The following is a 24,245-nucleotide window of genomic DNA, read 5'->3' as shown; positions in this document are numbered from 1 at the left end:
ATGACCCTCGCAACGGTTGGTAAGATGCTACATTTAATTCTACATACAGAACACGGTCAATTACCCAACCCAATCCTATCAAAAATATAATGTTTTAGTTCAAAATATAACTTATAAATTTTAGTACATACCTGTCGCTTCAAAGTTTTCCGCTGCTGACTGTATTGTTTCAATGCAGTCATTCAGCTGGTTTTCAATGACGTCGGGCGTTAATGTTGTTTGCATAGTGCTCCGGAAATAGGGCCGTACTTCCGCTCTTTGTTCCACACCTCCTAATGATTCGTCAAAAGAGAGTAGTTATATATGTTATTTAGGTAATTTAAATTTTTTTTAAAAATATTTTTTTTAATTATTTTAATTTTAATTATTTTAATAAACTTAATTTAACTTATTTGAAGATGCTAATAATTTGTACGGTGCTGTTATGTGTGAACCACTACCGCTAGGCGACTTCCAGTGGGTTTATGAGAATGATTTGCAAACACTTGGTGAAAATATTCTGAGTATTCCCAATAACGTTGAAAACGGATACATTTTAGAGGTAAATAACAAGTGTTATAATTATTGAATTATATTTTTAAAGAATTGTTTCCTATGCAGGTGGATCTTGAATATCCTCCAGAGTTGCATGACTTACATAACGATCTCACAGTAGCGGCGGAATCTAAAGTTATTACACATGATTTCTTATCGAAAATTGATATATTTCTACTTATTCTACAAATATCTCCAATTTCAAACGCGTATGTTAACGGAGGAGAAAAATTTACCGAACCGTAAAGATTTTTCCATATTTTAGCAGAGCTATCTAGATTAACTTCCACGGGTTTACATTTAATTGATCTGTGATAACTATTGTTATAAGCGTTTATAATATCATCTAAAACGTCGACATATTTAAGGGTGTTATTCTGCGTGAAATAGCGATATAAACGAGATTTAAAACTTGCAATGAATCTTTCAATAATGGACGCTTTCATTTCTGATCGAGTAGCGAAAAAGTTAATACCCCTTCGCTGTAATTCACTCTGCACTTCTTGACAGACAAATTCGTTTCCATGATCACATTGAATTCTTTTCGATTGACGACCTTTTTCAAAAACGTTACGTAACGCTTCTAAAATTGTTACACCTTTCTTATTTTTAACCGCTACAGCCATGGTGTTAGGTTGTTGGGTAAAGCTTATGTAGATGGCTGTGCACGGGTAGATTCCAGTTGAATGTCTTGAAGCAGACTAGGTGATGGTGTACGGGAAGATGCTGGCGAACGTTGCATTGGTGACGGTGTGCGAGACATGTCCATGGGTTCGGAAGGGCCGGGTGCGTTCAAGTCATGAGTGCGTTGATGGTTCTTGAAATGTTCCAATCTAGCAACAGTCTTACCACATACTTCACAGACAAACTTATGTCTATCACCGTGTACTTCTCTAACATGCCGATTTAAGGAGGACTTGGTAGCGAAACTTTTCGCGCACGTAGGACATGTATACTGAGCTTTAGGAATATTGAATATAGCTACCGCAGTTAACCGTGGAATGACCTCCCACAACCCTATACAACCCCTTTTATCATTTGGTGATAAACAAAGTTTTCTAGTATTTAAAGTAAATAGCTCATGCTTGAAACTAGCTCTTCGCATCATCTCGGCTGACATGGTTTCTTGATTAAAAAGACAACGTTCATAGTCTTCGTGGCGGATGACGTTTCTAATAACGTTCATGGCAACGCCCTTACAAACCTTTTTATGGTTTAAAATTGACTCTAAAGATTTCCCCAATCGCAACTCCTTTTCTATCTCTTCAGCGGTCTTAGACTCCCCGTACAATTTAATAGAATAAAGCTTTGGACGAAGTCCTTCAAAGCTTTGAATTCACTGTGAATTTGTCTCGTCTTTAAAATAGCCGAGAGCTTTTTTATTCTGATTAGAATGAAGGAAATGCGAAGGTGGATAATCAGAGAAGTCAAAGCGGTTTTTATGAACTTCAAAGTCTTTATAAACATCATCCGTCTTAATGTTGTACGTTAAACTGTCTGTAAATATTTTATATATTAGTACTATTTAAATAAAAAATTCATATTAAATTAAATTACCAGTGTCTGTAAATAATAGTGATGCTGCTTTGTTCCCGTACGTATTTTTTTATGAATCCGTAATGGAACCGATACATGAGCTCCTTGGATAAATCTAGAATGGTGAATCCGGTAAATATAGGCCGGTTAAGAACAATTTTAGCTCTCTTCTTATGAGCGCCGGCTAACTCTTCATTAAAGATGGTAAAGTGTTCAAACTGCGGGGAACTTGTAACTTTTAACATTCTTTCTGGTTTATGAATCAACTCGAAATTTATATGCTTCCGTAGATTTTCCATTGTTTTTCTAAAGAATTAAATGAAGTAAGGGAAAAAACAGCAATAAATAATTTAAATTGATTTACCTGAAAACAGAGTTAACCATAGGTTTCCAGAAATTCTTTTCAAATGAGCTCTTGGATAATTTCCTCTGTTCGGTGTTGAATCTAACATATTTTTCTAACCATTTTCCTTGAGTGAAGGTTAGAGCTCGATGAACCTTGGTTATTTTCAAACCTAATTCTACTTAATATTTTAAATTGCGGTAATGTACTATGTATTTATCTTTATTATTTAAATTAGGAAGAAGTTTAGGTAGACTTTGATTCTCCTTAATATTTAATTTTCCTAAGAGATCTTTGGAGTATGGAAATAGCATCCAAGAATTAAATGTAGAGTCGTAATCTTGCCACTTGACATACAGTTCTACGCTGCCGTCCGATTTTTTTCCTCTTTTTTATTACTTTTTCGATGATGAAGTAACAGTCTTTTAAATCTCGACCAACAATCTGAACCTCCTCGCGATAGAATACTCCTAAAATGGGGTTAGAATTTAAATCCATCAGCTTATATACAGGTGGGTCACGTGGTAGTCTCTCCGCTATTTTAAACAATTCTGTAGTAAAATTCGGGTTATTGGGTGGATCCGGCTACAAGCCCATTCATTGGATGTTATAAGCTTAAATCCATAATGGTTAATGAGAATCGGAACATTAGTGCAATCAATTTTATTAGTTTTTAACAAGATTTTAGCATTGCATATTATTAGTGACATTATATTATTTAAAATTTCTTTTGACAATTCACAGCGAATAGTAAACATTTCAATAATATTTTCACAATCTACCGACATAATTAGTTCATAAAAATGCAAATCTACACGCTTAGAATAATCCGTCATGATACAATCATGCTGGAGTTGAGATGGATGATCAATTTGACAGCCATTGCACGCTTTCTTAAGAGCTTCGTGTAATGTTTAATTACAACGTTAGTCATCGCCTCCTTTATTTCCTTGATTTGCTTTAAACACTTCTGAGTAGACTCGTACTGGTCGAGGAAATTCAACCAAGAAGATTGAGCGAAAGCTACCCCCTCTTTAGTCGGTAACAGTTTTCCATAGTTTACCCCATAACCATGGTACATTTGTCTAACATCTATAACCTTTTGTTCGGCAAATCTATGAACCGAAAACCGTTTGGTTTCAGAACCTGCGAAAACCCATGAATTTTCAGCTTCGTTATTGAAATAAGCTTCAATAGGATCTTTCTTTGTCCATAGCTCTTGCAGTTCCGCTTCTGTTAGTTTGATGCCCTTTGTTAAATCTAATAGACCGCAGTAGATGGTTTCATCTGCATAAACGATTAACCCTTTATCACTAGACACAGGAAATGAACAATTCCTATAAAATAAATACATTAAGACAAGTTAGGAATTATCACTGAGTATTCCTACTTACATTTTAAGGTTCCTCGGAGTCACTTCCAATACAATTCAGATGGTGAACTTTCTAAATATGGTCTTACTATTATACGGTTTTCCCCTTTTTATACTCTGAAATTAATTATCTTCGATATCTTATTTGTTAAAATGGGGTTTAAAATTATTTCCATTCCACGTATACGAATTTTGAAGGGTATCGCGTTACGTATATAGGAATTTACCCGGTCCTCATACGGAATCACGTGTACAATTACAATACTTGAGAACGATATGTTTCTCATACTTAAAATATTCGTTTTAAGAAATACTCGTGAGATAGGTTCAAGTGCCAAGCGTATTTAAGTACTACAATGAAATTAAAATGAAGTTTAAAAATATTTCCATTCTACGTCACTTTAACAACGAATATTCCATGACGTCAAAACACTCCATGTTTTAAATTCAAATTAACCGCGTCCCCCGGGGAATTCGCGCACGCGCGCCGCCCAGGTTATCACTTTTTACAACATTTCATCTTATTCCGTACGATAAAACTCGTTAAGATATACGTTCAAGTGTCACTCGAGATAAGTGGAGATAAATAAACAAGTTGGCCTGAACATAATATGTTGATACGAGAAAACATATCGTCGCGTGAAATATCATAAATACATTGACTTTTCGACGATTTTACCCCCATTTCGCCCCTAAAATCCCGGATCCCGATCCTGAACCTAAACCTGAACCTGGGATCGGCGTCTCGCCCTCACTATAATTCTACTTATTATTTATTTACTTATCTCACTAAAATTTTCACTTAAATTATACCTTTTTGAAATTAGCGTAAAAGACAAGTTGACTAAGCCGCAATAATAGTTCTACATCGACAAAGAAATATATTTCATTTCACTTGTGATAACGAGTGCTATTCATTTCTGATCTATTGATATGTAATTTATCCCCGAGGGCCCAAATGTGTACCACGATCGAAAGAGATTTTCATACCTTACAGCCTCCATGGTTTCTGAGAAATCAAGGGCATATTTATGGGCCCCAAGGGACTAAGCGCTTATCGCGATCTAAATAGATTTTAATTTCCTATCTATTGATGCATCTAATAATAATAATCAGCTAGGCTAATACCCAAGGCACCACCTTAGGGTGGTGGCAAGCCCTGCATGCGACGAGATCGAGCCAACAGCTCCCTACACTAACTATTACCGTTAACCTTGAAAAGTTTTTATGAAATGGGAAACCGAAGAACTCGAGGGAAAACCCCTTAAACCAGTGGGGAGAGAACTTGCAAACTCAACGCAGAAGGAGTTATTCCGAGTTTTCACCCAGTGCCACAAGCTGGGATCGAACCCGGCTCCTCTTGCGGCGAGGTGAAAGTGCTAACCACTCCGCCACCCCACCTATTACATGTCTAGCTTTAGACGGACACCACCGTATACTGAAGAAATTACTAAACCGTTTTTTTTTTTGGGTTTTGGAAACAAGGTGGCGTAACGTGAATGACGCCCCATACCACCAGCACCAACTCCAGAATTTTCATCATTACGCCCGAGCCCGGAAAGAGGTACCGTTATTGATTTTTAAAGGTAAAAAAGGTGCAATTAAATGTGGCAACGCCACTGTTTTGAGTTATATGGATGCAAAAGATCTACATGTGCCGAAAAGAACCACGGGGAAAAAGCTAATTTAAATGAACTATTTTTAATGTCAATTCCCCGGAGCCAAGCAAAAATCGTAAGCCGTACTAATTAACTTGTAACTACACGCGAAGAGGTAAATTTATACCGGTGGCTACGTTATAAAGAAGGCCTGTGCACGCGCGCTGCTAGGGGGTGACAGGAGATTAGAGATTACGCGCGAAAGACCGGTAGGTGGCGTGCTTCATTGTCTTTCACTTTTCAAATATTTCGCGATTCGCGGCCAAAATTTTAATAAATGACGCTTTCAAAAGTTACCTCAAACTAGAAGTTTTAAATTTTGGGAATTTAGTATTAGATTAAATAGTGTCCGCAATAAAAGCTATCATTTAAAATTGATTCAGAAATAATACTTTTATTACCAAAAACTGCTTTTATAATCTTAATAGTAATAATAGGAACATTAATTTTGTATTTGATTTTAAAATTAATCTCAAATTCTTTTATCACAGACTATTTATAATAGCATATGTAACATATTTACTCATAAGTATGCCACTGTACCTTTATTCCTTTCAAAAATCTTCACTAACGGTTTGTTTCACCACGAAACAGTAAAAAGGTGGACTACGTTAGATTTTAACCTTTTTATTCATCCTAGTAATTTTAGGAGTCACGCTATTGGCTAGTAACATATTTATTTAAGCCAATGGAAAACCTCTAAATTGAGAAGGAATTTTTTGCGTCGGAATTTTAGTCAGCCCAATGTAACTTTATTGAAATTTATAAACTTGCTCGGTTTGTGCGGATGAAGTTAAATAATGAGTAATTTAGAAAAATAAAAGGTTGGGGAAAATGACCAATACGTGATCGCTTTCCGAAAATGGAACAAGTCGTCGAAGTGGGATATTCCACCAGCGTTATTAAAAACATATCAAGCCTAGAAGAGTTAGGCCTAGGCTCAAAAGAATCTGCAAAGACTCCAACCTTGTAGATGCGCCAGAGAAGCTCAACCTGAATTTTAACTATTTTCCCAATAAACCTGCTTCTTTTATTTGACAATGCAAATTTATTTTAGAACGTGAGTCTCCGAGAACTTCATTAATTTGCAAATTAATTACATTAACAGAACTTGACACTATATTGTAGTTCATTTTAGCTAGTAAGCCTTGGTTTGTTCAAACCGGTTTGTTTACTAAAATAATGGCCGTCGGTTTATCAGACGTAGAGCTAATTATACGACGGCATTATCGGCATTTGAAATTCGATGACGTCAAATATGACATCAAATATGACGTAGGGTACGGATGACGCAATATCTGTGAAACAAACCGTTAATGAAGAAATAGAGCCAGTGGCATACTTATGAGCAATTATGTTACATATGATAATAGGAACATTAAATTTGTATTTTGATTTCTTTACATCTGAAGTTGGGCAGGCATCTATAATTTTATTAACTTGTGTAATTTATTTTCATTTTGCTTGAGTTTCATATTTCTTTAACATAGATTGTTGTCTAATAATTTTGGTTTGTGGATTTTCAATTTTATTTCTCAGCCAGTAAATATTTTTTCCTAATATTCTATTTGTTATGTAACTTTATTTAGAAGTCCTTTTTCTAGTACCAGGAGGGGCTTGAGTTGACTTGTCTTTGTAATTTTAATCTTGTTTTCGGAGATAGAGATGCCCTTGTAGGAGAGGCTACGACATCTTTGATTTTGGGTCTTTCATTTGGATTTGATTGAAGATTCAGGTTCTCACTATCTGCTTCCGGTACAAATGGTATTGAACCCGGCATCAATCGCATTTTTACACTACGTCTTTAGCTTTAAAATGCTTATTGCTTACTCTTGCGTAATTTTTGTTTTCCACGAAGGACTCAACATCACTTATGTCTGTTATATCACGATTAAAAATTGTACATATCCATTTTTTTTAAATCTTTTTCTTTTGGAAGAGCATGAAAACTGTAGCATCGTTGCCCTTCGGTTTCATCCTTAAGACCTTTTCGCTTTCGATTGCTCTCATTACAAGATCGCACAATGCAACCATATTGGTATGATAGAAGTTTTTAGAACATATAATAGCATTCAACAGAAAATTAAGAAATTATTAATAGTATTGAAATGTATACGAAAATAGGCTTTGGCTTCTTTATTATTCAAACTACAAATTACATATCTTATATATAAAGGTATAGCTAAATTGCAATAAAGTTAAATTATTATACAACTTATTATTTTAATAAATATTGAAAATAAAATCTTATCTCATACTTATCAGTTTGACTTTTTGTACAACGACAACTTCTCTCAATGGCTTGCCAAACCGGCTTGAGAAACAACAATAATTCTGCGCGCGAATTTCCGAAAATTATAATCAGAATTGAAATGAAGAGAGGCTCCAGTGCAGTGGCGTGCACAGGCCTTCTTTATAACGTAGGCACCTTTTATAAAGAGATTTAAATTTTCCAGAAAAACAGGGGCCCGAAAGTTTAGTAACTTCACTGTTTTTTGGAAATTTGACAGTATTGTACTAACTCACCATTTAAAAAATGGCCCACGAATAATAATGATCTAAAATAGCAATTTCGCGGTAGCCTTTACGCAAATTATGACAACATTTATCTACTACTACCACTACTTTTCGGTCATAGCAATAGTCCCAATTGAAATATATTTCGATGTGAAACTAGAAAGGGTGACTCTTTCATTTTGGGGCGCGGTCGATTATTTCAGATTCTGTTTGGCCCGCCATCTAAACAAAATGTCGCTCTCTGAATTTTTAATGGCTCACGTTTTGAATTTTTACTCGTCGCTGTCTTAGTGAAAAACTTTCGAAAATATATGACAAAATCAATAAATATAAGTTTTCACTCTTTGTTTTTTTAAGATGGCAGCACAATGTAAAATAAAGTTAATATCTAATCAATAATCTTATATCAACAAAACGCACACAATATCTTAGCAGTGACAAAATTTCCCAGAAAAGCCTTTTAATGAAATAAAATATGGTACAATGGTTTTGTAGTAATAAGTTACAAAATAAATTTTGAATGAATGAACTGTACAAATTAATTTTGAATCTAAACCTGATTATGAATATTCAAAAGTGGTTTTCTATTTTTATGTAATGATATTTTAATATGTTTCTGTGTAACTGGGGCCTATAAGTCGCACTCCACTTAATTTTGTAAAACAAAAAAAATCGAGATAAATTGAAATAGATTGAGTTACACAATGAATTTTTCTTAGGAGTATATTTATTGAATACGTAAAACAATGGTTGCCTTAGAAGCGGTACTACTAAGAGTTTCAGGCTTCTTATGCCCCATTTATGCATCGACTTTTCCTTTTATCGTCTGCTTTTTCTTATCGGGACACTTCCAGCTTGGACAGCAATCTGGGTAAGGTCTTTTCGCATCGAATACCGTCTCACATCCAGGTGGTGCCTCAGATAACGCTCCACATCTGTTATATATTTAAAATAATATCACGTGAGATGGACAATTATTTTAAACAAAATTCAAATTATTTTCTGATTGTAAAATACTTCCTTTGCTTTTGAATCCATTTACAGTTTATTATTGCTTATATTTTGTATTATATATACATGTAGGCACCAATTTATTTTATGTGCTTCGGGCAGCTTAAGGTCATAATCAGGGATGGACATAAGGATATTTATTTTAAGTAGTCTGCCTGACTAGTGAGCCTCCTATCTTCATTTATTTTAGTAGTCACTGACTAGTGGGGTAAAATGGGCGTTTAAAAACAAGAAGGACAGCCAACATTTGGCTTTACCGGTCAGAATTAAAATAGGAATTAATTATCACTTGAGTTACATGACTTTGGCCAATCACTTTTTTTTTAAATAATATGGGATTGATTAATGATGAATTTATGAAACGCCATATTTATGAAGATTTTGGTAAAATTTTGAGCTCCCAGCTTTCGATTAATTTTAGTAGTCAGAACTTTTATTTTAGTAGTCAAATGCCGTGACTATAGTGCCTTTTATCCTGGTCATAATCCGGGCCTGGACGACCATTGGACGACGCTCATGTGCCCGCCGAAATCATTTTAGGGATAAACTGCTTTTTTGGTAATTGGAAACCTGGCTTAAAGATAGTTGCCTTGATGCTCTGTTTAGGTCAAAAAACCGCAACTTTCCCCATTTTATTGATGTTTTTTGTTTTTACTATTTTCTGTGTTTTCTTATTTCATTCACTCTATAATATTATCATCCTAAATGGCGGAAACTATTTGCTGCCTCAAGCTATCGGTTGCTAGTGGTTACACTGTTCAGTAAAAATGCCTTGAATAAAAGTGAGTGACGGATTAACAACCCCTTGGACTTTAATTGGGGCTCCTGTTTTTGCTGCAATCTTGGTTAGGCCCGTCTATCATTTTGCCAAATCTGGGCCCCTAGGCTAAAGCCTACCCAGCCTAGACTTCTTCATGTTCGAAATTTATGTTATCGACCTTTTTAGAAATTCTTCTAATATAAACATATTCAGTGTTTGAAATTGTGGTTTAAACTTAACTCTAATACGTGGAGTAAGAATTTAAGTTGGTACGTAGGAAACAACTTAAAGTACTTACGAGTATCCGTGTACTGCTTTACTGCCAGCATCGCAAGTATATTTCAGGCAGCGGGTTTCATCATTCCACGACGCGGCGTCATCCTTAAGTCCAGAATCAGTAACACATTGATCTAATATTAGAGAATAATTAATTAACTATTTTATTCTAATCTTTGTTAATTTTTAATAGAATCGAACTATTTTTTTTGAAATAATTAATAAAATAAATTTAACTAAGTTTGGAAAACTTTTTTGATCAAAAATGTCAATGCGTTCAATCATATCTTCGAAAGCCTTCTAAAATCATTTTAAAGTTCACTAAATTAATATTCAAAGTTTTATCTCGTTCTATAAATATTCAGAAGTTCCAGTTGAAACTTTTACATAGCTCGACACAAAAAATTTTAAAAATACATAGGAACTACCGGATAAAAATATCAAAAGTACGGTATAGCTATATACAACAAAAATTACCGATAGATTTTACGGTTTTTGTTAAAAGTTTTTGAAAATTTCTAAAAGTAAATAAATATATCTTTAACATATGATTTAGTTTCATTTTTAATATATGGTTCAAATGTAGTATAAAAAATGAATTAAATGGTTTTATAGAAAAATATAGGAATTATAGGATTTCTGAGGATCCCGCATGGTTTAATTTTATATAGTTCGGCGTAAGGTTGAAATTTTTTGATATCTAAAACATGATTATTTCTATTAAAACTTAGCGATTATCAATTACCATTTTAATTAGTAATATTAACCCAAGCTTTATTAATAAAAAATTATCAAAGCAGGCTAGCACAACAGATCAGAGTATTAAAATATTTGGTCTTACTTTTTTCATTAACTTCTACTAGTGATATGTATGTGGCACTTTCTACGAGACCGGAAACACCTAAAATAACTATAGCTGAAACGAAAACCGTATTCATCTTGAAATGAGTAATTTCAAATTAAATCTTTGACTTTTAAATTTATTTTCTGAGCTAAATGCTTTCACTTGGGTCCCAGAAACCGATAAGCTTATCTCAGTACCGGACTAATCTATTTATTAACCGCTTCCAGGATTTATCCTTCTTCAAATATTTTGAACATTCGATGCCGGCAAAAGTGTTGTGCTAAAGATGTTCAACGTTTTCAAGGGCTGCTTACGCTGTCAGTTATTAATTTCGTAATACGTTTTACCGATTCGAAACTGGTTTTTTGTCTTCCTTCAAAACTTGTTTCATATTTTCTTAAAGTCTAGCAAAGATGCATCGACCTTCCAAAATAATTTGTGAAATAAAAAAGTTTTTAAGATTACAAGTTGAATTTCAACATCAGGTTTTATAATTATAGATAACGCAATTTAAACAAAGATACTTCTAAGAAATGTTGGGCAATATAATTTATTTTCTTTATTTAAAAACGAATAATTAATATTTCCAAGAAATACGTACACCTTAGCTATTTTTTATTAAATGCAAATGAGTACCTACGTGGTACTTTTGAAGAATATTATTTAATTAAAGATTTTACCTGGAACATACAATTCTGAATTTGAGCTTTGTTTTTATTACATTCGGAATCTGGAAATATGATTATTTTTCATTTGCGACAGCTCTCTCTTCTTAGTTCCTCGATACATTTTAACAATCGTTAAGAGTTCGTTAAAAATCAGGGTTGGAAAATAACATGGTTTCCTTTAAAAAAACCAAATAGCAACCAGGGTTTTTTTGGTTTAAACCAAATACATATGAGTTAAACCAGGTTTATATAATATAAGCCACGGTTTAAACCATAGTTTAACCCACAATAGTTTAAACCAGCCAACCCTGTTAAAAATAATATTTTGAGGAACATTTGATTCTTGAGCTCCAATTATGGCACCTTAGCTGTTTGCTATACGAAGTCTTTTACTCTAACACATCTTTGAGTACAGAGAACAGGATAACCTCGAAAAAAAAACAATTTACTCAACTCCTCAAATTTTCATATTCTAGTTCTATATTTGTAATCTCAGTTAACAACAATTTAAAATCATTAGGATTTTTTTTTGATGGAGATTCAGATATCAACATATGAGAAATGGTTATTTTAATTATTTAAAAATAATCTACACCAGTTTAGCAGACGAGTTATAAGCCCACCGTTATCTCGACGCTTAACCGATTAAATAGTTCAATATTATCAAAATAGTCGTAGTAATTCACTGATCCCTGAATTAAAGGTTATCTTTAAGAAATATGATATCGAACCACTAGTACAACATCCAAACACGATGCATTTAGCTATAAGATGGAAAAAAGTTAACTTTTGGAAATGGATATATGGACAAAATGCTGTTTGAGCCCTATAAATTTAGTCAATTTATCGTGAACTGAAACGCAATATTATTTAAAAGTGAAATAAATATAAAGAAAATCGGGAGTCAATGAACAAACTTATTGCTTTTTAAAGAATTATAATTATTATTATAATTATTTAGATCTTCAGTCCGGGTCCTTTCAACTTTCATGTAACACAGCGTATTGTATTATTGCACCACCTGTTAAGTAATTTTTTATATTATAAAGAAGTTTTAACAATAGTTCGATAGCGATATCCATTATTCAGGCACAATCTCAGGAATAGATATTGATTTCGCTAACAGCTTTATTTGTTCTTCGTAATTGCAACGAGCGTCGTTGAATAAACGCCATCAATTACAATAAAACAGCATTTAACTGAAAGCGTAGTCTAAAATTCCACAAGGATTTGTTACAACTTAGTGGAATCCTGCTGAAAAACAGATCGTAAACTGAATGAAATTACTAAGTGGTTTTGCATATTTTTAGTAATATTTTTTATCGTAAACTGGACGTTTGCGAATGTTATAAGGAACAGTAAATGAATATTTTCCTCCGTGGAAATTTTACATCATTATCAGCGCAAAATTTATTAAACGGAGGCACCGAGCTGCCACTCTGAACTTATTCGCGCATCGTTCCTTAGAAAAAAAAACCAACTCCGTCAACAATGTTTTTAAACAAGGTGGCCCAGCCTTAATGATAGTTCCACATCGGTAAAATATATGGGCCCCATGGACTCCAATGGACATCGCTATCGAGAAAATTTTATACTTCATGAATCGACGTATAATTTACAGATTTAAGGGCCCGCAACCCAATGGGTATCGCAATCGAGATAAAATTTAATCACCCGTAAATGTGCGTATCGTTTATATTTGTGAACTCAGCGGTTGCCGAGAAATCCAGGGCCCAAAATCACGGGCCCCCGAGGGCCAAAACGCATAACACGCCACTGAGAGTTTTTCAAGCCACATTAATGGACGTATCGTTCATATTTGTCACATCAGTGGTCACTGAGAAATCGAGGGCCCAAAAGTTACGGGCCCCAATGGGTATCTTGAAAGAACCGTTTTTAAATTTAAATGATGTGACTATCCAAACTGAATTGTTTTACATACTTGGTTTTAGAAATAAGATAGGGGAACGTGAATGCGTTAATTGTCATTATTATTTGCTCAAACCGAAATTTTTTAGATACTTGGTTTTAGAAATGAAGGTAGCGAAACGTGAGCGCGTTAACCGAGTGATTGACATTATTTTTTACTTAAACCGAATTTTCGATATACCTGGTTTTGGAAATAAGGTAGCAACGGCGACCTATACCACCGCAACTATCTCGCGATCCATCGTTGGCGCCTCCGAACCGAGAAAGAGGTGCAGTCATTTATAAAGGCGTACTTATGTTTATTGATTGTACTTGCAAGTTACGTGTCCGGCTCTGATAGAGTCGCATAATATATGGAAAATTATTTCAAAATATTGGATGGCCGAAAAATGGGTTCAATATTATAGACAGGGACGATACTTTTCGTACGTCTGGCAAGCGCATTGAGAAACCAACGGAGATAAGATGACAACCAGCAGAGACGAAAGGGAGTTCCAAAACGAAATAAAATCTATAGCTTTATGGCCGTGGGCGTAAGCTTTCCGTCTCACGTGCGGAAAGACTGTGGATTGAAACCCACTGAGTCCATCTCTAATGCTGTCGTGACATTAGACCACTACTACTTCTGCTATTACTACTACTACTACTACTACTACTACTGATATTACTATTACAACTACAGCTACATTTCGGTCATAACAATAGTGCCACTCAATATATATATATATATATATATATATATATCGAAGTACCTACATGTGGAAGCGAATCAATCTTTTCAGACACCGCTCTGGACAGTTCCAGTCAAACACTTAAAAAAGAAAATTTCTTCACCCCAAACATTCATCCTCTACCAAATTCCAAAACCTTGGGAACCAGACCCCGTATAAGATTATAATCCCTACCTATAACTAGGTTTTCTTCAATTTGCCTCGTCTATGGTTTCAACTTCCTCTTTAAATGGAATTATCATTAGATTCATATATATTGATAATTTGTACGATATAACATTGGCGAAGGGGTTATAATTTGATTATAAAAAAATCCTTCTAGCTTTGGCAAAAAAAGAAACAATTTGGGAATCTTTATGGAAACAGTTATTGATATAATTATATTTAATTATGAAGTGCTTTGGTCAATCAAATTTTCCAATCTTTTTTTGGGTTTGAGATTCCGAAATTTTGTGAGCTGCTAATTTCAAATCATTTTATGCAACTAAATTTGTAATTTTGGTAAATCTAACTCTCAGTACTTTTAGAAGAGTCTTAGCTTTGTGTCTCTCATAAAGACTCGAACCCCTATTGACAATTTTCCTCTATTCATGAAAAAAAAATTGAAAATTACATATATTAAATATAACAAGATAAGACATTAGTCAATTAAATGAAATTGTATGAGGATGTCTTTTTTCCTACAGACACCACGACGTTAAAAAGCCAAAATAACTTAAATCTGTGGTATCATTTATTTCTAACTAGTGTTGTTAATTTTCCGGAAAAATAAAATGCGGAAAATTTTCCGGAAATCGGAAAAATACAAATTTGAAACATAAATTACTTTTTAAGGGTTTTTAATGTTTTTAATTTTTTATCGATATAAAATGTCTAATATCAGTAAAGATACTACAAAACATAAATAGCGTTACATTGTTAATCAGTTTAAACTAGTCTAGAGGTTTAGTTTTACTTTCAGATTCGAAAAAATGAGGCGAAAATACCGCTTTATTTCAATTTGCAAACAAAATATTAGACTAATCATGGAATGAAAGCTTTTTTTTATTTTTTTCGGAAAAATACGGAAAATTTTCCGGAAAAAAGGCCTCGGTCATTTTCCGGAAAATTTTCCGAGCGGGATATTTTCCGACTTACAACACTATTTCTAACAGAAGCTCAGCTTTTATTTAAAACTATCTATCAGGATAAAAAAAATCCACCTCAAATAGCGATTTAAGCTACATTTTAACTGTGTTTAACCAAAATCAACAAAATATCAATAGTATTTTTGGGCTCATGTTATACAATTAATTAAAACCTCAACGGTTTCAATAAAGCTTTGGGTTTTATACAAAAATTACTATCAGTTATCTTAATATGAAAAAAAAATTATTTGGCTGTGCAAACTTGTAAAATTAAAGTTTAAAATGTTTCTCTGTGTCGCGATCCTAAACGTGTTAGTGCTTACTTGGCAAGCACGTTTCACAAATTTCAAAACCTTTATCGTGTGCAGCGCATGCTCTCTTTCTTCAATAGCTGTAGCTAGTGACGTAGAAAAAACATTTTCACGTGACCTCCCGTATTTTATAGAAATGCCTATGGAATTCTATAATAGCCCAACTTTTTAAAATGTTGCTCTTACGTCACAAGACACAGCTTGATAAGTAAATTCTCCACACGCGCGATTTCCACGCGCGCTAGAAAAACCTATATTCCTCTGACAACTGTAGCGCGCACTATTATCCTTGTAAATGTAAGAGAATGTGAGGTAATAGCCACACTAAAACCAGAAGGCCACGTTACTTTATAAAAAGAACTATTATTTCAAGTCGTTCAAAAAACAAATATAATTGATATACATGAATAATAATAATTATAATTTTATAATTATTTATAACAAAACTTTATAAAAACACTCGCTTCACGAAATACACGTATTCAAAGGGTAAGCATTGTGCTATTGTGTTGGAAAATTAGTAAAATATCTCAATAACGTGACGGCAAATTGAGTGGGAAAGTGAAAAAAAATACATGAATGAGAAGGTTTATCCAGAGCACAATGTTAATTTTTTTAAATTGAATCGTTGGATGATTATATTGGTTGTTTTTCGATTTTGGAAGGTAGAAGTAGGTCAAATTAGCCTAGCTGATTATTATTATTATTATTTTTTTATTATTTATCAATGAACCTAAAATATTTACAGCAAATTTCCTAAAAAGTACAATTTTTGTACCAATTTTATTTTATCGGCAAACGCATAAGTAACCTTGGAAATATTATCCAAAGCCTATCATATGCTATTACCTAGGAGCAAAAATTTCCGTCGGCACTTTAATGTCCTTCAGTTGAATCTCTTTTGAGATATTGAAAGGCACATAGCGTAGGAGAAAATAAATAATACATTATTCATTGATTTGTTCGAAATACAAAACCTTTCTAAGTTTCTGTCGTTCCAATTGCCTTACAAACGGTCCAATTTAATTCATCTTAACTTCAAAAATTGTTTTCAGATATCAAGTTGATGAAGATTTATTTACCAAAAAAATACACAACTATGTACAAATATTTACAAACTATTTATAAGAAGAATAGGCATTCCTCTAAGGAAGAACCTGGCGGAAAAGGGTTCAGCACCGAAGCTGCAGTCCCTCGTTGGACCGCGATCGCGATGCGTTGCAGCAGATATTCTGGCGAACGCGGTTCTCCCGTTACTTCCCGAATTCTTCGGCCTATGACATGGACCAAGGACCAACCTTCGTCCCCGAATGACCCGAGAGTCTCAAATTTCTCAATAGCTACAGCCTTAAACACAAAACGATTCTCTATAGCCCGATTACTTTTCGCGCTTCTTCCTTTCAGCCTGGGTAGCGGCCCAGAGAGGGGCTGATGAAGATGAGGACAAATACGAAGGCGCTAGAGGGTCTGTGCGGGTGAAATCCCACACCAACGATTTTCCGCCGGACCATGGGACAAGGGACATTCCGTTCGGGCGTTTTCAATCATCGCGGGACAACCCAGGTGGCTCAAGAACGGACAAAGGAAATTCGAACGATTGCAATGTAATCCAATGATTCTGCATCAAACAGCTAGACATCGTATTAAATTTGGTAACTCCGATTGACCAGCTCGCATTTTCTCTTCCTCATCGACAGGGAAGTTGGAAACAAGAAATCACGATTTTCGACTCTTCAAACGGTTTTGTTCCAGTAAAGTCAACTCGAAACCTGCCACGTACCATCTCCAATTGACTTTGACCACGTCCGAACTATAATAATAATATTCAGCTAGGCTAATACCCAAGGCACCACCTTAGGCCTAAGTCATCATGCGACTTTTGAAGCCATTAATTCAGGTGGCCGGGTTACAATGCGTTGAAGAAAGGAATATATTGAATACTTAACGAATCGTCGGGGCGCTGTTACAAATCGTGGTGTCATTGACTTTATGTAATTCCTAAGATATTTTCTACAATGAGTAGAATAGTCTACATCTTGCGTAAATTTAATAATTATTTTATTTTTCTAATTAGGCTGCTATCATTCCTTGGTTTGACTTAATCTTTGACATAATTTTGGAATGTACCTTGCACTAATGACGAGTTAACACGTAAAATTAGAACAACTTAACAAAAAAAAACAATTAGAATTGAAAAGTCTTTGTACGAAATTTCTGGAGATTAACAAATTAATTATCAGGCCGGTTACACGTGAAGGGTAAACTGTCTGAGGGGAAAAGAACTACACGTCTACATCCTGCACTTTCCCCGCTTCGAGTTTCTAGCGCAGGCTTCACCTGGGAAATTCATATAACCTACCTGGGATAGTGCCACCTGAGAATGGCTTCAGAAGTTCAGACAGTTCACGAATAAAAAGGAATTTGTCAGTTAGAATGTCGTTAAATAATGTAAACTTCGACCTATATAAAAGTCATTGTGGAGATGAACCTTGAACTTTATCACTCTTTTAGAAGTGTAGGTACAAAATTCTTCGCCGTGGTAGTTTTCTTTGTTCGTGGAAGCTGAAGAGATACATAAATTTTTCCTAAGCATAAGCAACAGCTCACCTCCTCTTCGAACGATATCCGCTGACCATCTATATTATTTGCTTGTATAAATTGCCTCAGGAAATAATTTGGTAAGGATTATTAAATAAAATATTTGCTTGAATGAACCCAGATCGGAAGATTTTAACCACCCAGGTAGCAAAAACACGTGTATTTAGAGTGGAATTTTCGTATTTTTCGTGGATAATACGAGTTTGAAAATTACACACGTGTAGAACACGTGGAATTTAGGGTTAATAGCTCACGAAACACATTTCGTGTAATTTAACACGTGATCTCCTGGTGTTTTTATCTCACGATGGTTTTTTGGTGTGAATGTACACGTGGCCTGCAGGGGTTTTTTAAATGTTCAGTTACACGAAAATCGGTTCGTGTAATTTCACACGGGATCTCCGCGTGTTTTAAAGGTTTTTAACTCACGACGTTTTTTTGTGTTAATTTACACGTGGCCTGATGGTGTTTTTTAAATGATCAATAGACGCTAAAAGAAATTATTCGCTCCAAAACCAAAACCGTCAAAAGGAAGGGTTTTTAAATTAAAAACGCGTGAATCTCGATGATATCGCCCATTTTTTCGTCGCACGTGTAATTATTTATTCTGATAATAAAATAGAATCACGTGGGCTTAGCAATATTTATCTGCATTTGTCTTAGCCAATAAGATTATCCCTTCCGAGCAAGCACGCGCCAATTTACACAATGAACCGATGAAGATTTTCAAATCAATTTCTTTTAAGATATATTACACGACACAAATTATTTTACTTTTACTTTACCTGCTTTTTTAATTATGTAATTTAAGCTTTGAAATGAAGAATATCTATGCGTATAGGTCGAACATAAATGAAACTTCTGCACTCATAATCTCAATCAAAGCTAAAACGTCTGGCTATTTAAAAAAATAACAGTTATCTTTCCGCCGCACTGAAGGATTAAGGAGGTAGAAATAGGCCTCTTTTTTATTCATTTCTTAACAAAAATCTAAATTATTTGATAATTAATAATAACTAAACCTTTCAAGCTCTTACTAATTTACACTATTCGTCCGATCCGTAAGTATTTTTACCTCACCTCTCCGAGGGGACAAAGTCCCCTAGGAGGGGTTATACAATCACCGGGTCTGTCTGTGGGTCTGTGGGTCTGTCTGTCAGGCCTGCGAACGCGTTCGCATTTGTGTAGCAAAGTGTAATCATTGCGTACGCAGTTTCTCGAACGGTTGGCAAAACCACCGTGTGACGGTGAGCGTTAACGGATTGATTTGCGGTTGGGTTTGGTTGGCCTTTTTTCGTCAACGCTCAACGGATATTTCGTTATTGTTAGGTTGTAGGTCGTGAATGTTGATTTCGTGTTGTGACTGTTGTGGGTGTTGAGTTTGTGTTATGATTGTTGTGGATGTTGAGTACGTGTTATGACGGTTGTGAGTGTTGAGTTTGTGTTATGATGGTTGTGGATGTTGAGTCTGTTGTGTTTGTATGGGCGTGTTCTCTCCAACTTCTTCTTAATGACTTTGGGACCGACCGAGTGCTGATTGTAATTCTACCTCTCAACGTCCAATGGCAGGGTTTCCACCAGTTGTACACGGTATTCGTCTTAGTACCAATTTGAGAATTTTTGGTGCCGGCCGGTAATCGAACCAGGGTCTGCTTCGTGCAAGAGATGTACTCTAACCACTCAGCCACCAACGCTTGTTAAATTACGGTGTTTTTTGAAAAAACAGCTTTGGCGAATGTCTTTTACAAAGTTATAAAGTTGGGTACTATAATTTATTCTACATCATTTTAAATATTTATAAATTAAATTAATCTTATATTTAATGAAATATTTATAAATTATATTAATCTTAAATTTAATTAAATATTTATAAATTATATTAATCTTATATTTAATGAAATATTTATAAATGATATTAATCTTATATTTAATTAAATATTTATAGATTATATTAATCTTATATTTAATTAAATATTTTAGTATTTTAATGTAAAATGTGATCGCGATCAGGAATTGAACTCGGGTCGCATTGTTACAATGCGGATAGTTCACCGCCGAGCCATTGACTTCCTTAGGGAAAATATTCAAGTAAAGGAACAATTATGATTATGAACTAAACGGATTAATACAATATCTGTATATATTGTTTATTGAATGATAATTATTCAAAACTCCCGCGGAAACTATATCAAAGTAATAAAATAGCGCCACCGTGTGGAGAACTATCAATCAAACCAGGTAAAAAATATAATCTCTTCAATTTTTCGAACTTTATTCTAATCTTGACGGGTTCTAAAAAACGCCAAATTAACGTATATAAAGCCGTTGCCGTCAATAAAGAAGATTTAGTCTTTCTTAGTTCTTGGCTGTCAGACGAACTACTACAGGACGGGGTCCTGGTGTCGGTCAAAAGTTATGAGGTAACTTTGCGGTTTTAATTAGTATGTTCGGTCTTCGGTCAAGAAAAGAGTTAAATTGTGTTTCGCATTTGGAACGTGAGTGAATGGACTTAAGTGTATGAACAGTGCGTGTTTAAGACTGAAAGTGTTAAAGTAATTGTGAACTAACTGAAGTCAGCTGTATTTTTTGAATTGGAATAACCTAATTATACCCTTGGAATTATCAACTCAACCTGTGAGGCTAATTAAAGGGGCTCCAAAGTTCGGTGGCAAAAAAAAAAGAAAATTGAGCATGCTTTTCCTTCCCTCCAACCCCTCACTCGGCCTTGGCAGAGGCGGGCAGAGTTAACCGTAAATTTCGCACTTTACTAACTTTACACACATTTTGCCACCGAACTTTGGAGCCCCTTTAAGTAGATTGGAAGTAATTAGTAGCTCTCAGCTCTCAGCTGTTAATTAAGGCAAGAGTTTATAGTAAGGTAGTTTGAATTTAGTTAAAATTACTCAGTATAATTTATGATATTTACTTAAGTGTAAGTATGTTTTGGTTTATTTTTCAATCACGATGAATTAAGACAAATCTAGTCTTAGACACTTGAGTACCAGTTCTGTACAATTACGTAGGAGGGATATATATTGTTGGGTTATTGATGAAAGTTAAATCTAGAACGTTCCATAGACTGTTCTGAATAAAAATAAACATTTATAATTTTGCATAATTCTGGTTGCCATTTTATTTTCTAATCACTCACCCACAACATTACAGTTCTGGCAATCCCGAATCAACTAAATTTTCGATATAACGGCGACGGGAAATTATTATCGTAAATTTATCGCGTGGCCTTAGAGAATATTATTTTAACAAAATTTCGATACACTATCGTTTAATTAAAATCGGCCCGATTCCGTTAAAATTATAAACCAAAAAGCGAACGGTCGTTATAATACCCTCTGTAGATATTTCTTTCATTAACTTTGTATTATATTCAACTGACAAACTTTTACTGTAAAAAGGGTTTAATTCAATTGTGCATTGTTATAGTACGTCTAACTCACTGTTGTAACTACTTAACTAATGATATTCTGAATAAATTAAAATTGGTCGTTTCGTCTCAATTATTTTAATTATAATTATAATTTTATACCGGGCGGTATAGAACTGGGATAACATTTTTAACAAATAACTCTAAATTGCGGAGATATATCTTTAAGGGTTATCTCGAGAAATTAATACCACTAGGGACAATTCTTCCGAGGAGAGGTATATTTTGGCTTGCCAACTTGTTAGTTTAAACCTTTCTTAGAAGAAACGTTCAACTTGAAATTTACACTTCAAATTCAACAACACAAATACCACCATGGTTTTTACACACTATCCTAAGGATTTGTGTGTGTTAGTTTTACGTAAAGTGTAGCCGATACCGCCGTGTCGAGCATATCTCTTCAACGGTTAAGGCTAGAAGAGTCAATGATATCTCGTTCGAATGTACATACATCGCCATTGATTGCCATTTATAAAGTTTTCAATTCGAAGAACTAGAAGTTGGGCATTTGCCAAATTTACTATTTAGGGTGGTTGCGCTTTGTGTGATAGATATTTTGTTTAAAATTAAGTCCGATAACGTTAATAAATATATTATTGTATAGCGGACCTACAACTTCGGTTATATCGGTAAATATTAAATTTAAGTATAGTTTCAGGGTAATTTACGGGACCCCAATTTTCGTGGTTTTGTAATTTCGCCTAAAAATCTACTTACAGTTCCTTAATTTAAGTTCGATTTTCATAAAAGTTATATTTTTGAATAGCTGTGGTTTACATATAACCTAAACTTGCAAATACTTTCCTTAATTTTAATTCTTAGTAAGGTTTTTTGGCAGGAGCTGATCCAGGCCATCAAGTAAGGAGGGGCGATCATGGGCATTCAAAAGTCGTCTGCTATTTCTTCACAAATTTAGTTGGCAGGTATTAAAGTAGATGGCGCTATCGTTTCTAAGCTCGAAGCCTATATGGAGCGTGAAAATGTAACGTGGAACTCTCATTTTCGTTTGCTTAAACGAAGTACTTTCTACAACTAGAAAGTCTAGTATACTCTAGTCTCTATAAATATATTTCAATAACTTCAAAAATTGTTATGTTTTTCAAGTATTCTAAGGGGGGGCGATCGCCCCCATCGCCCCCCCTATGGATCCGCCCCTGTTTTTTGGGCAGCATATACAGACGCAATTTCCAACATCGTAAATCCGCGTGTTTATAGAGGTCTACGCGTCCGTTTCCCTCTAGCGTTTTTCAAGGCCGTTCAGAGTGCGCCGCGCTTTCAACGTATGACCAGAAGTAACAATTAAGTATGACACTTATCGACCTAGTCTTCGGCGTATGACCAGAAGTAATAAGTGTGATCAAATGTAACAAATAAGTATGATTAGAAGTACCAAATAAGTATGAAACTGATCGAACTAGTTTTTGTCGTATAACCAGGAGAAATAAGTGTGGCACTCAAGGGCTGACTAGTAGTAACAAATAAGTGTGATCAAAAGTGAAAAATAAGAGTGATAGTGATCGAAGGAATCTTCGATGCTTTCAAAGTATGACTAGAAGTAACAAATAAGTGTAAATATGTAATGTGGGACCGTGGATATATTTTGGTTTTGATACCAGCGTTGCATTTTTCTGTGAATAGCTCAAACAAACTTAACACATTAGAAGGATTGTGTGTATTCTGACCGTTGTACGTCTTGTTCTTGTCTACTGTTGGAATCTCTGGCCTAAATTTTTTGACTTTTGATATAAATATCTGAACGTTGGAATTCAACGGAAGCCCGAGCGTAAAAGATGTCTGCTGAATAGCGACCGCCATGCAATAATTGATGAAGCATTTCACTATAAGTTGCAATGGACTGCTCACATATAGGGCACTCTGAATGTTTATTAGTTTTACTGATTTCCTAGGATAGCCAGAGTTCCCACACAGCACTGAAGAGCCCAAAAAAGGCGAAACCGTTCTACTATTAGAATCTCTGGCCTCTAAAAATTTTGACTTTTGTTCATTTTGCTTTTATATTGAAAAATTCATTTCATAAAAAAGTATTTTAAAATATTTTTTATTCGAAAGTTTATAAATAAAATTGGACATAAAATTTTTAATTGTATTTAATATTTAATTTTAAGCGAGTACGATAAAAAATTTAAAATTAAAAAGTTGTGGGTGTTTTTAATTAACAATAACGGAATATTTTCATTTATGAATGTTGGAGAATTACTAGGGTTAAAGAATGGAAGTTCGATGTTCGTTTAATGTTACTACGGTGTTTGAACACGTACAATTAAAGGTGATATACAGGAACAAAGTATGTGTTCGAACACATGTATTGAATGGTGCTCTAAACGTAAATTACCGGTGTTAAAACACGTGGGCGATTCGTGTTTAAACACGTAAAAATGGGTGTGTAAGCACGTGCATGGTTCATTTTTAAACACGTGCATGGTACGTATTTACACACGTGGCGATTAATTAATATACACGTGGACGGTTGGTGTATGTACACGTGGACGGTCGGTGTATGCACACATGCGAAAAACGTTATCAAATCGTGCTGTAACACGTGTTTGAGGGTGACAGGCTCGCCGTTT

At 34.5% G+C, this 24,245-nt stretch overlaps 1 protein-coding gene across 1 annotated transcript; it reads right to left on the bottom strand.

The window, feature by feature from the left end:
• Positions 1-8,483: 8,483 nt before the first annotated feature.
• On the bottom strand, positions 8,484-11,173 carry LOC149947046 (uncharacterized). Its single transcript, XM_090173094.1, has 3 exons — positions 10,849-11,173; positions 10,030-10,141; positions 8,484-8,895 (listed from the first exon to the last, which is right to left on the bottom strand). The coding sequence occupies exons 1-3, from the start codon at positions 10,943-10,945 to the stop codon at positions 8,760-8,762; spliced, it is 345 nt and encodes a 114-aa protein (XP_090029220.1). The 5' UTR covers positions 10,946-11,173; the 3' UTR covers positions 8,484-8,759.
• Positions 11,174-24,245: the final 13,072 nt, after the last annotated feature.

This window comes from Leiobunum rupestre, chromosome 4 (assembly GCF_980474605.1).
Source record: "Leiobunum rupestre chromosome 4, qqLeiRupe1.1.hap1, whole genome shotgun sequence".
NCBI lineage: Eukaryota > Metazoa > Arthropoda > Arachnida > Opiliones > Sclerosomatidae > Leiobunum > Leiobunum rupestre.
The sequence above is the reverse complement of the archived record's forward strand: the minus strand, read 5'-3'. Positions and strand labels throughout refer to the sequence as shown.